Raw genomic sequence first — 13,907 nt, 5'->3', positions numbered from 1 at the left:
ACATAAGGTAAGTTATGTAGGTAGAAACTCTGTCATTAGCTTGAATGTTTCACTTTTTATGAAATAAAAAGAGTGCAATTTTTAGTGAAATTATAGTGAGAATTTATTGTACTTTATATTTACATACAGTAGTATATAGCCATTTTAACTCAAATGATGTATATGCATATATATTATCAATTTGTATTGTGCATGACGGGCATCAAAATGCAAATACACTTTTACTTCATGTTTACTTTAATGACAGCAAATTATGCATAAGGTATTAAATAAAATCAGTCAAATTCACAAAAGTGAACATACAATTCAAAAAAGATTCACAATTTGAATAAATATCACAAAGGGCAGTAACAGAGCCTCAACCATGACATTCTGAAGAGCAGAATAACTCCAGGACAACTCCAACTTTACATATGTTTAATAACAGTGTGCTTCCTATTCCATAAAAAAAACTAAAAATCATTTGAAAAGATTTTCTTTACAATTATATATAAAGATAATGTTATTATCTTTGATTTCCTGGGTGCCACAGGCCCAACGGACAGGTTTCATACAGCACAGATTGTATCTGCATCACCTCTGTGCCATTTTCCAAATCTGATTAACTCTGCTCTACGGAGAAGTTGGACTCAGACCTTAAAAATGATAAAGGACATGACATATAAGCAAATTCACATGGAAACATAAAGAATTCTGTTAATTTGGGATCACTATTTTGGAAATGTGCAATATCAGCAAATACAGCAAAGGTTAATTAGGTGTGAATTAATGAGGGTAAAAGAAAATGGCCTTATAGGACCAGAAATCCTTGTAATCTCACAGCACCCTTGGGGGTATACATCATTTTATAGACCAGATTAGAAACTTGTCTCACTTTTTAACATGCTAGTTGGAAGAATTCTCAGAAAAAAACTTGGACATGCACAAGAATGACACCGGAAATAAGATGCTGTAACAAACAGAACTGACTGAATTACCTCCTGAGTCCTGCATATGTTTAAATCTGCATATATCAATTCTTTCATTTTTACCACCTTGCCATACGCCTACTATTTGCTCAGACCAGCCCTTGCATTTTCTTTAAATATGCAGTTTTAAAATTTGATAGCATAATCTCTATACTAAAATGCAGTAACTCTTTTGGTTTGATGTTGATTAATGGAGGTTTACATTAGTTAGTCTTCATATCTGTCAATTTACGCACATGGAAAGAATAAAAATTTTTTTTACAGGATTGTCACAATATCAAATTGTAAATTGTCCCACCAACAATTTCTGACTAATTTTCCTCCAGCTTCATTAATCATTGTTACTTACCATAAAAAAACGATTATTATGAACTACTGTGATGTATGAACTAATTATTACTTACAGACATGTGTCAGGCTGTTTGTTAGCAAAGTGGTTGTTGTATTCCAGGATTGGAGGGATATTTTCTTCATCTTCAGGCAACTTAACAAAAACAAATTATCAGAAGAAATTATTTTCTGACAGATTTGTAAGCTTCTATCTTATAATCCTAAATATTTAAAGCAAGCAAGACAGATATATTTGCTATTGATTTTTTTCCAGTCACTTACCTCCCAGTAAACTTCATCATCAAAGCAGTTATCATCAGCTGGATCGCCCCATAAAGGCAGTTTAAGGATAAAGCCTGAAAATGTTGAAGAAAATACCATCTTCAAAATGTACAGAACAAAATGAATTTCTAATAGATTAGGACACTAAAAGCAGATTTGTTATTCTTATAAAACATTGATAGCTGGTCAATGGTAAGTAAACTTTGTTTATAGTGTCTAAAGGGGTGTCTGACATTTTTTGCCCAATGCTCTCTAAGTTGCACAAGTTTTAATTGATTATTCTCACTGACAAATTACTTACCCACTATTGCTCCACCTACTAGTCCAAAGGCCATAGCCACACAAAGACCTGCAGCCTGATAGCCTCCTTGTGTTTGTGGAGACCTTTTTGCGTAGTCACCAGTAAAATCAAAGGTGTTGATAAGTCTGTAATTAAATATATTAATAGTATTATTTGTTAAGCCAACTTTCTATTTATGTAAAAAGGCAATGTAATTTAATTTGTTAAATCACTTAATGAAATCTGAAACCTACTTAAGTGTCTTCAAACAAACTTACCCTTCATGTGAATAGACAGATTCGGTGGCAGCAGCAGCTGTAATGGCACCTACAACTCCCCCAAGGAAACCTGGCATAGCATGTAAATTATGGATTCCACATGTGTCCTGAATCTTTAGCCGTTTTTCGAGGAATGGCTGTGTGGAAACCCAGACATTTCAGTGGTATAATAAAATTGTATACAGTTAGCAGAACAGTCAGATATATTGCAATACTTACAGTTATCACTAGGTAGCCAAAGGTAGAGATTATCCCACAGAGGAAGCCAACAATAAGTGAACCATAGGGTGTAATCATAAATTCAGCTGCTGTTCCCATAGCAACACCTCCCGCAAGAGTGGCATTCTGGATATGAACCTAATCAATTAATCAGAGATTATGCATGTTACATACCGATTATGATTTCGACTGTCCTCCACACATATACAGGGCATAAAATACACTTGACCAGATATGATAGATTACCATGTCTAATTTGCCCTTTTTTGCAGAAAGGCTGGATAGGGCAAAACTTGAGAGGACACAGGATGCCAATGACAGGTAAGTGTTAATGGCAGCTCGGTGTTGTGCATCTCCATGATCTGAAATGGCAGAGTTGAAGCTGGGCCAGTACATCCAGAGGAACAGAGTTCCTGGAGTAAAAGAAGATTGTAGTCTTTGGTATGACACCTTTGGTACGAGATCGTATTAAAATTCAGTGTTTGGAAATGAATATTTTCTCACCAATCATAGCAAAGACATCTGAGTGGTAAACAGATCCACTGAGACGTTTGCTCTGGTGTAAATTTGGCCGATAGAGCACCCACGATATTGCCAGACCATAGTACCCTCCAAATGTGTGGATGACCATGGAGCCACCAGCATCTCTGACCTGTAGCATATTACCACCAAATAATCACAATCAGTATAATTTCAAGCATAGGTTAGATATATTAGTAATATATTGAATGTGGTTTCACCACATCTACATGAAACTGTCTAGTTTTATAATTGTCTGCCAGTAGCCCATACATGCAAAAGATTGAGGATGATGTACTCCTCTATTGCATATAAGGTGATTCCAAACAGAGTTAACACCATCAGCTGTACAGGACTGACTTTTCCCAGACAGGCTCCATATGCAATTAGGCAGCCAGCCACACAGAAGTCAGCATTGATGATACTGAAGATAGAAAGATAACATACATTTAATAATAACATTATTATTATTATTATTATTATTATTATTATTATTATTATTATTATTATTATTATTATTATTATGAATGAAAGATTTTATGCCACACATTGAACACAGAGGTTAAAGTTGCATTTAAATGGTGCATTGTTGCCATGAACTAGTCAAGCCAGTTCTTACCTTTCTACTCCAATCTTAATCTTGCCGTCTGTAGGGTCCAGTGAGTGGAACCAGCCTTGCATCAGCAGAGCCCACTGCAGCCCAAAAGAAGCTATAAGGAAGTTGAAGCCTACTCCACCAAAGCTGTAGCGCTTCAGAAAAGTCATGAGGAAGCCAAACCCCACAAAGATCATGACGTGGACATCTTGGAAACCTGTCCGACAAACAAGAGAGAAGAAAAGGTGAAGTTCGTTTAATCAAAGTTCAGAGATAGTAGTCTTTTGTTGCATTGAGCTTAGTTGGTTCACAGCCAAGAGTCTCACTAAAAGAATGGCGATGTATTTATTATTGTATAGTCCTTTACAGTTCACTTTCAGGGTCAGAAAAAAAATACCTGGAGTTCTTTAAATTATCAATGAGACAACATTAGTTATTTGAGAAATCAGTTCATCTAAATGAATTATGACTTATTTTTAATTAATATTTAGGTGTAATATTACCACAGAGCTTAGAATTAAACAGAATAACCCCAGAAGTCACAATTATTTAATTTACCTTTGTGTACAATATTATATGTAGAAAGAAGTAAGCTATTAACATTATTACAATGTAATAGATACTATCTAAATGTAATGCAAAATTTCCTAGTGAACTTTAAGCATAAATCCATACTCACTTGGATATCTGTAGTAGAAATCATTTTCAACGTCACTTGTAATATTATGCTCCTTCTTATATTCGGCCCAGTGAGCATCAGACTCTTCATCATAACGTACAAAGACCCCAAACAGGATGATCATGGCAGTTTGCCAAACAAAGCAAACAGCTGGGAGACTGATTCGAATATCAGTGTTTTTAGCAGAGTTCCAGAAACTGTGACAACAGTTTCCCATTGCTGCTGAAATTGTTGTCCAACAAAAGGATAAGAATACCTTTCAAGCAGGTAGTGTAAAGTTTGTGTAAAGAGACGCTTTGAGCAGTGACATTTATAGCTGCATCTGTAGAGGTGTGTCTCAGCTGGACACCTGTTTGGCTGTTTCATTTTTTGCACATGACTCAAACAAGTCAGCAGACATCATTTTGATAAATATCTGAAATGTTCTTTTGGATCACAAGTGATGATGGTACAGGTGAAAAAAAAAATAGTAAGAAGAATTATATTGTATATGGAAAATATTGCAAATTATGCAGCATATGTTCAGCAACATGTCTGTACATTAATTCATTTAAAGTAAAAAAATATATAGCTGATTGCTTTACTATATATATATATATATATATATATATATATATATATATATATATATATATATATATATATATATATATATACTGTATATATACAGTAATTCAGAAAGCCTCACTCAATGTATTCCTTATTCAGATATAAAAACATGAGCACCAATACATTAAAAATCAAGCCTACTTTATCTTTGGCATATGCTAGTGAGTATAACTGTCATATCAGCTATCAGACTATCCTACTTTACAAATTATCTTCATTTGCAAACACACAGATGGATTTAAAAACCTGCAATTGGAAGAAATCAGTGAACTTCTTATCGCACATTATTGTATTTAGACACACTTTATTGAAGTAATTTTTTCTATTTTTCCTTTATTTAAGATTTTATGAATGTTTCAGTAGAATTAAAATGTTTTATTGCAAACATGATTTATTTCCAAATGCATGGAATATTTTGCATTATTTTATTTTTGCTTATTATTTATGTCCTAACAAATACAACTAGCCTGTATCAAATAACCTTAACATTTACAGACTGGCATCAAGAAATTTTGTACTTTCTTACAAAGACCTAAACCTTTCCTGTGGAGAAATTTCTATAAGTATTATTTTTCATGTCTGTTTTATCATTTTTGCAACAACACAAAATTAAAAGTTTGCAACAACACAAAATAATACAGAGACGACAGTAGTTTTAAAATTCCTACTTTAATTTCAGCCTTTTCATCCGGAGCATTCAGCCTGTTGAACTTGTTCAACCACTAAATCACATCCCTTCAGTTAGTTCTTTATTTATTTAATTTTGCATTGTGCTTAAGGTGCATGTGTTTCTGCTTGTACTGTGAGTCACATGATAGTCCACCCTGAAAACTTTGACAGTCATGTTCTGTTATCTGTATTTCTAAGATGGAAAGACGTATCGGTGTGGTCTGAAGTCACAGATGGTTTAGTAGATTTTTAGATAAATGAGATGTCAGTGTGACAGTCTAAGATGGTTCTCCACCTAAGAGTAAAGCTGAACAGTGAGTGACGTCTGATGTAGCAAAAAATCGTTATCAGAACTGCATTCCAATGGTTGCTTGAGTCACATGTGATCATGTGGTTACATGCCAGCAGAGAAAACCCTGTGCTTCCCTGAACCATCAGTGCCAAAGTAAAAGAATTTATTACTGAGCCAAAGGATCCCTATGGAAATCTTTTCATTATTTTATTTTTGAAACTTTATTTAGTTTATATGATATTGTTTTCTCCATCTAAAGTCATGCACGTATTCTTGCATGGTACATTCCTTCCACATTCCACAATAGTACAACCAATCACAGTGAGTGAAAGTCAACACACCCCCAGAAAAACTCATCATACAACGCTGATCTGCATGTTCTATCCTCATTCTCTTGTATCATCAGAAAAAATTTTATTCCCACTGATCCCCCTTCCATTGGTGATCTTCAGGTTATGAGTCTTAATCATAGATATCTTTATTTACACTTCACTGTTGAATCCTCAATTATTATTATGATTATTATGATTATTTTTTTTAATCACTCTGCTAATTTTATAACTTTTATAATTCTTTTAATAACCTTTTTATAAAATCTAGCAGATATGGGTCAAGAGCTTCAGTTAAAATACACAGAATGGTGCAAAAAGCAAAAAACATCCTGTGTGATTAGGGTCTGCTGGCTGAAACGTTGATAAAAAGAGCAAACATGATGGAGTAAGTATTTGAAGTAATTCAAATAATCACACTTTACAGTCATGTTAAACAGAAATGCATCTCAGCATGCACAAAATATGAAACGTTTTACTGAATGAGCTACAGCAGTTTCATCCAAACTGAACAGTTGAAACCTGGAAAAAAGGACCCGGTACTATTTTTCGAATCTTCAGCTATCTAGTTTGGGTGAGTCTGTGCCTCAGATTCTTGTTCTTGGTTGACAGAAGTGACAGAACCCCATGTGATCATTCTGCTGTTCTAGCATTTTCACCTCACAGTTTGATGTTTTGTGTATGCTGGGATGCTTTTCTCCTCACCACAGTTTTAAAGTTTCATGTAAGTTATTATATATTTTCTGACAGCTCAACCCAGTGTGGCCATTTTGCTCTATTTTTGTACACATTGTACACTCTGAGAGACTGAGCTCTCTCAACAGGTTTTTTCACCATTCTGTGAAAATTCTAGAAGCTATTGTGTGAAAATCCCAAGAGATCATCAGTTTCTGAAATACTTAAACCAGCCTATCTGGCACCAACAAAGCACCAGTTAAAGTCGCTAAAATCAATGTGAACTTTACCTGAAGCGTTTGACCTGTATCTGCATTATTATTTGTGTTGTGCTACTGACACATGATTGGCTGACTGACTAACTGCGTGCATGAGCAGGTGTAAAGATGTTCTAATAATGTTGACAGTGAGTATATGTACATTATGTACAGAAAAATCATTGTCATTCATTACGATAGGGAATACCACGCATAGATTAGTACATAAGGCAGATAATGAGAAAACAGCAATAATTGGACCTGTCACTTCAAAGCACAGCAATCAAAGCAAATATGACACCTCAAAGAGCTTGGCAGAAGGTAAGACAGAAAAACACACATCTATATAAACTCTAGGTATAGGATTCCAAAAGGGACATAAAGGTCTTTTGGATGAAATCATTTGTCAAATGTCCTTAATCATATGCAATTTACACAAGTTTCTAGCCAAGGAATATGCAGGCATTCTTGTTTTTTACCTAATGAAACTATTTTCATAATTCTCTTAACACTTCACGTTCAACAAATAAAAAACCCACAACTTTATGTCAATGTATTGGATCTCTGCTGCAGGAAGTGAGGAACCTTCACACAAAACTCACAGTAACGTTTTTATATTAAGTTGGCAGTTTATTACACAAACATTTTAGCTAGATTTTAGATATTGTCAAATTATATCAGATACATATGCTATATCTGTTGAATAATTTGGTGCATTTTACATCAAATATTGTGTTTTTACAGAGATATCCATAGAACCTGAGTGTAAAATCCATTCTGAATCCACCCACAAGTCTTTGCAAAATTTGGATGATGATAATATATTTTTAGCTCAATTAGATTGAAAAAGATGTTCTTTCCACTTACAGGCATTATTGAGAAACCTGATAGCTTTTGAGCTACAGTATTGAGGTCTGGGTTGCACTGATTTAAATGATTTAAATGAATATTTAAATCTCGATTCTATACTATTACAGAAGTGGCACATATCCCACAGTCATATCCGACCCCTCAATGACATGATCTATCTAAGTGAAACTATTTTGCACATAGCATCAACTACCCATGTGTTTGGACAAATTAATATGATGACCCTGTTTCCTATGATACTATAATGAGTCAGCAGTCACAATGCTTAAAACAGGTTTTTATTATTTGTCCTGAATAAACCTGAATAGACTTTCCAAAAGCACACAGAATTAGTGATTTACGTGACATAATAATCTAGTCACTCATAGACTTTGTTGTAAATGATCAATGTTATAAAACCAACTTGCAACTCATTGTAAGTAAGTACGTACTGTACAGTAGCTGAGCCTGGAATGTATTTTCTGGGAAACCTTGTCACAAACAATCAAGTGAGGCTGAGTTGGCAGAAAGGAATGAAAGCTTATCTGCTGATTTTGACAGGTAGCAGACGGCCACGGCATGATCTTGTGATGGTGATACGGGAGAGAATCACATGATGCTGATAGACACCATTTAAATGTGCCTGTATCACAAAACTTTTGTTCTGCTACGGGCAGTTTTGTTACGGGCATGTACAAAATGTTGCTTTTTTATTTTGCAATTTATGAAAGCTGCATCCACTTCATCAGGCTAGTGACAATTGAGCAGTTTGCACCATTCTAACAGCTTCTTTTATGAGAATGCAGCTTACATAAACAAAACTCGTGACTGAGGTCATGCAACATGCCAAACTGACAATGAGGTGTTTTCCTGTAAGCAAAGAAAGACATTTATCTATCTGAAGTAGCTTTGGACTTTAGGTGACAAATGGGTTTGTACGTTCTTCATGTGTAAGGATAATATCAAGGACAGTCATTTAAGACACCTTTTTTGGCTAATGAGGCAGGTGTGGAAGTCTTGGGCTTTCTTCCACACCTAAAGACTCTGAATGTGCAACATGCTTGACTTTGAGAATACATTTAAATGGAGAATTGGGGAATACATTTAAATGGTGTTCATACTCATATTACCTTATAGCCATGTCAATTGTTCCAAATTTATTTGCAAAGCAACAGTCAGAAAATTTGTTCAACAAAGCAAAAAAAATTATTCAGATATAAATTGTCAAACATGAAAAAATGTAGAATGTACACTGAATTCAGTTGCACTCTGTGACACCATAAAATAAGAGACAAAAGAGACGGATACATTTTACAGACCAGTAGAGTAGCATGGTAAAAGTAAAAAGTCATACATTGTGCCTCTAATAGGTGAAGCATGGTTATTTATTATGGTGAATAAGTGCCAATTAGAAGAGTTACACAATAAAAGAGTACTGAGTGACATGAAGGTGTGTTGCTTGTTTCTTGGAATTCTTACTCCTGGTATGTCTGCATGACCTGGACATACAGGTATGGCAGAGTTCTCTGCAAGTAGTCATTTCTAAATGAAAGATGAAAGTGCCCTGAAAATTACAAGGATACATTCATTCATTTCATGTATTCATCTTAAGTAACTGCTTAATCCTGAAATTACCCATGGTGGTCATGGCGGATCTAGGACGGATCTAGAAACAGGCGGGAACACACTAAGGATGAGACATCTGTCCATTACAGGGAACAATTTATGAACACATTCACACACTCCTTCACACCTAGGGGCAATCAACAGACACCAATACCGTACAATTTTTGGAAAGTTGGTGGAAACTAGAGAACCTAGCATCAAGTCAAGTAGCTTTTATTGTCATTTCAACCATATAGCTGACACAGTACATAGTGTCTCCTTGGCCACGGTTAACAATATTTCTCCAGGGCCATGGGGCTTCATTATACAACACAGAGCTACATAAACAATGCAGTGATACATAAAACAACACAGAGCTAAGAACTAAAAAGTAGTAGTCCTAGCCACATAAAATGCTTAGTGTGCAACCTAGTGGAAACACTATAAGACAGATACATAAAACAGCACTGACTAGTGTACAGTCTGGTATGGTATTGACCATTGTGCAAATAAAAGGATTTGTAAACAATAAGAGGAGTTTTGTAAACAAATGTAAACTTACAATGAATGTGCAAAAACAGCATATAAACAGTGTTTATATGAGTAATGCTGTAAACAGAGATGTACTGTATATTGAAGTGTGTGTGTGTGTCTCAGTTCAGTACAGTTCAGTTATGGGTATTAAGAAGTCTAATGGCATGAGGAAAGAAACTGTTACACAGTCTGGTTGTGAGGGCCTGAATGCTTTGGTACCTCTTCCAGATGCCATGAGGGTGAAGAGTGAGTGTGAGGGTGCAGCATGTGGTGTAAATGTCGATAAAAGAAGGAAGAGAGATCCCATAATCTTCTCAGCTGTACTAAATATCTGCTGCAGGGTCTTGTGATCCGAGAAAGTACAATTCCCAAAATAGGCAGTGATGCAGCTTCTTAGGATGCTCTCGATGGTCCCTCTGTAGAACATCAGGTTGGGAGTGGGAGAAAGGCTTTCCTCAGACTTCTTAGGCAGTAGAGATGATGCTGGGCTTTCTTGCTGATCTAGCTCATGTTAATAGACCAGATAAAATTCTCCACCAGGTGAACACCAAAGAATTTGGCGCTCTTGAAGATCTCCTTGAAGGACCCATTGATGTTCAGAAGAAAGAGATCACTCTGTGCTCTGTACTATCTTTTTAGTTTTGTCAATGTTCAGAGATGGGTTGTTGGCTCTACACCAGGCTGTTAACTGTTGCATCTCCTCTATGTATGCTGACTCAAGGTTCTTGCTGATGAGACCCACCATGGTCGTGTCTTCTGTGAACTTGATGATGTGGTTCAAGCTGTGCATTGCTACACAGTCATGAGTTAGTAGAGTGAACAGCAGTGCCCTAAGCACTCAGCCCTGAGGTGCACCAGTGCTCTGTGTGGTTGTGCATGTAGATCCTATTCCCAATCTGGACAGACTGAGGTCTCCCAGTCAGAAAGTCCAGGATCCAGGTGCAGAGGGAGGTGTTGAGGACCAGATGCTCAGCTTCTCAGTCAGGTGCTGAGGGATGATTGTGTGGAATGCTGAACTGAAGTCTATGAACAACATTCGTACACATGTGTCTTTATTGTCCAGGTGGGTGAGGGCCAGATGGAGGGTCCTGGCAATGGTATTGTCCCTGGATTGGTTTGGATGATACACAAACTACAAGGGATGATGGTGGTTGTCTTGAGGCATGTAGGAACAATGGTGTTGCAGAATCAGTTTAGAGCATCTGATACCTGTATATTGGAAGTACAGAATACAGACCGCTCATCAGCTTCAGACAAAACTAACACAGGAGGGCATAAAAATAAATACCACACAGAGAGTAGCCAAATATGAGGATTGAACTGACAAATCTGGAGCTGTGACACAGCAACTGTGCCACCAAGTAATTCAATTTAAAGTATATTATTTATTAACTAAGGTTATTGAGGTAATTACTCAGTATCTACAATTAAACTAATAGGAGAGGTGAACAGTTACAAGAGAGGTACAGTATATAAATATTGACCCGTCACTATGTCCTTGGACAATAAAGGCCAGTTTATACTTGACACACAATGTTTATGTGCACATGCAAAAGTAGCAGCAACATTTTTCACATACTTGTATTTGTAGTTTATGTACTGGAGTATTAGAATTGACATCCACTTCAGAGCCAAATTAGGTTAAAGTGGTAATTGAGAGGTTTTTAAAATTTGAACACAGTACACAGGTATGCGATTGTACACTATTTACACTATTTAACTATTTACACTGATACCACACTACATCTAGCTTTAATTTTCAAGGGTGCAGTCTACATGAACATAAGTATAAAACAATGCATATGTATGTTTACTTGTGTTTTCTGATCTCTGCAAGGATATTTAATAAACATGTAATTGCAAATTGGTCATGTGCTAGCTAGCTAACAACTTAATGTGAGCAATCCACTTTTTTGGATTGCAAAAACAATAGTTTGATATTAAAATCAAGAAATAATACATTATTCAAGCCATTAATTCTTTTTTTTTTTCCTTAATTTTTTTCCCTAACCTTGCCACCTGCCAGTCCCCCAGTCAGTTCTCACCTGTCATGGAACAACTCCCAACAAGGGTGGGTAAAGCCTAACATGCGTCCTCTGAGACATATAAAGCCAGATAGCCAAACATACATGAGCTCACAGATACCTACGGTTTGCTAGAGGCACTGTGACAGGGAAGAGAGTGTATGCCATCCCTCCCACCCAAAGGGCATGACCAAATTTGCTCTCTTGCTTTATGCAACCTGAACCTTCTAGCAATTTATATTTCTTTTTGTTTGTGAAAAGCATTAATTTAATTTGCAAGATAACATAAATTCTGCCAACAAACAATTTTCTAGCAACAAATGTTGTTGTAGGTCACTACCACACATGAGCTTTGCCACATACCACACATTCACAGACCTACTCAGCAAGAATGGCAAGGTGAGTAAATACACAGTGACAAAACATGATTATATTTCAGTTCAAAGACATACACTGTTTGTGCATTGCTGCATGCCATTGCTAAATTTTACTTTTATCATGCAGCTTTAACTCGTCATGTTAGTCAAATCATACATCATATTGTCAAAATTCTCTGTTTCCCACAGATTTGAATTGTTCCTGGTTGAAGGTAGGGGTGTTATGTGTTGAATTAAATTTTTTATATATATTAACAGTCTGTGTCTTATTACTTCTATTATTTCATATGTAACTGGCATCTTCTTTCTACCTTCACCTGCAGCTTCACTAATTGCCACCTAGAACTAACAATATTAAAATGTATGCATTTCTATTTCTCTCACTATTTCCATTAGCTGCAATTCAGCTGTACTTACACTGTTACAGAATACTTATTACAGTTGTTATTAATTCTTCATTTTTGTAGTTATTAATGTCTCTGTTTCATACTCATTAATGTTTATTAAAACTCTAAGATGTCCTGTATAATTCCTGGAGTGAATATATTCTCAAAAAAACATTTCCTAACTTTTTAAAAGAAAAACATTAATTGCCTTTTTAATATTGCAAAGTGAAATAATCTAAACCTAACAACTATGTAACAACCTAACAACTGATGTACTCTAGATAAACTTTTAAACTTAAGCTTGTGTTTATGTTAAAAATCATGGTGCATCTGTCACCAAAAAAAAAATTGTTGATTTAGAGAGAATGCACAAGGGTTTTGTGTGGCTTCTCACAAATCTCTCGCACAAGAAAGCTATGCATCAATGTCAAACATCATGTGTGAGCAAGATCTCTCTGACGTGAGCAAGTCATTCACGCAGGTGACAAAAATCACATCTGCAGAATGGAAAAAACAACTCAAGTCAAGTGGCCTTGGTGGAACAAAACTCACATGCCAGACTCTATCTTTGGATGGAAAACCAAAGGGGAGATGTTTTGCCATTAGGAAATTGTATCTTTCTTTTATCAAGGCAAAAAACAAGGCATGGAACTGGCACTATGTAAGCAACAGCACACAACAGACCAAACGGTTATTCAAAATGAATCCACTCGAGGGTGTGGTACTGCTCAAACAGAATTGTGCAATTTGTTCATATAATACATATAACAGGGCTGACTGTGATTTCACCAAAAAATCTATATATTTTAGGCTTAGATTATGTGGTGCACCTGATATACATGTGTATATAAATGGCCCCTGCACACAAAGCAAGCTCTATGAAGACCTGGTTTGCCAAGGTTGGACAGGAACTACTCAAGTCTCCTCCACAGAGTCCTAACCTCAACCCCTATATACACCTTTGGTATGAACTGGAATGCTACCTGCTCCCTAGGCCTCCTCACCTGACAACAGTAACGAACCTGACTAATACTTTTTTAGCTGAATGAACACAAATCCCCACAGCCATGCTTCAGCATCTAATGGAATTCTTACTCCAAAATCCCAGATCGGATGTGGTCAGAGCTCCAATGGGAGGACCAAATATGGAA

At 36.0% G+C, this 13,907-nt stretch overlaps 1 protein-coding gene across 1 annotated transcript; it reads right to left on the bottom strand.

Annotated features, from left to right (window-relative positions):
* Window positions 1–219: 219 nt before the first annotated feature.
* On the bottom strand, window positions 220–4,442 carry rhcga (Rh family, C glycoprotein a). The gene is made up of 11 exons (XM_060884563.1): window positions 4,151–4,442; window positions 3,496–3,688; window positions 3,150–3,300; window positions 2,862–3,009; window positions 2,604–2,770; window positions 2,358–2,495; window positions 2,139–2,275; window positions 1,882–2,006; window positions 1,581–1,654; window positions 1,373–1,452; window positions 220–635 (listed from the first exon to the last, which is right to left on the bottom strand). The coding sequence occupies exons 1-11, from the start codon at window positions 4,365–4,367 to the stop codon at window positions 602–604; spliced, it is 1,464 nt and encodes a 487-aa protein (XP_060740546.1). The 5' UTR covers window positions 4,368–4,442; the 3' UTR covers window positions 220–601.
* Window positions 4,443–13,907: the final 9,465 nt, after the last annotated feature.

This window comes from Tachysurus vachellii, chromosome 1 (genome assembly GCF_030014155.1).
Source record: "Tachysurus vachellii isolate PV-2020 chromosome 1, HZAU_Pvac_v1, whole genome shotgun sequence".
NCBI classification, from domain to species: domain Eukaryota; kingdom Metazoa; phylum Chordata; class Actinopteri; order Siluriformes; family Bagridae; genus Tachysurus; species Tachysurus vachellii.
This window is presented reverse-complemented; position numbering and strand designations above follow the sequence as displayed.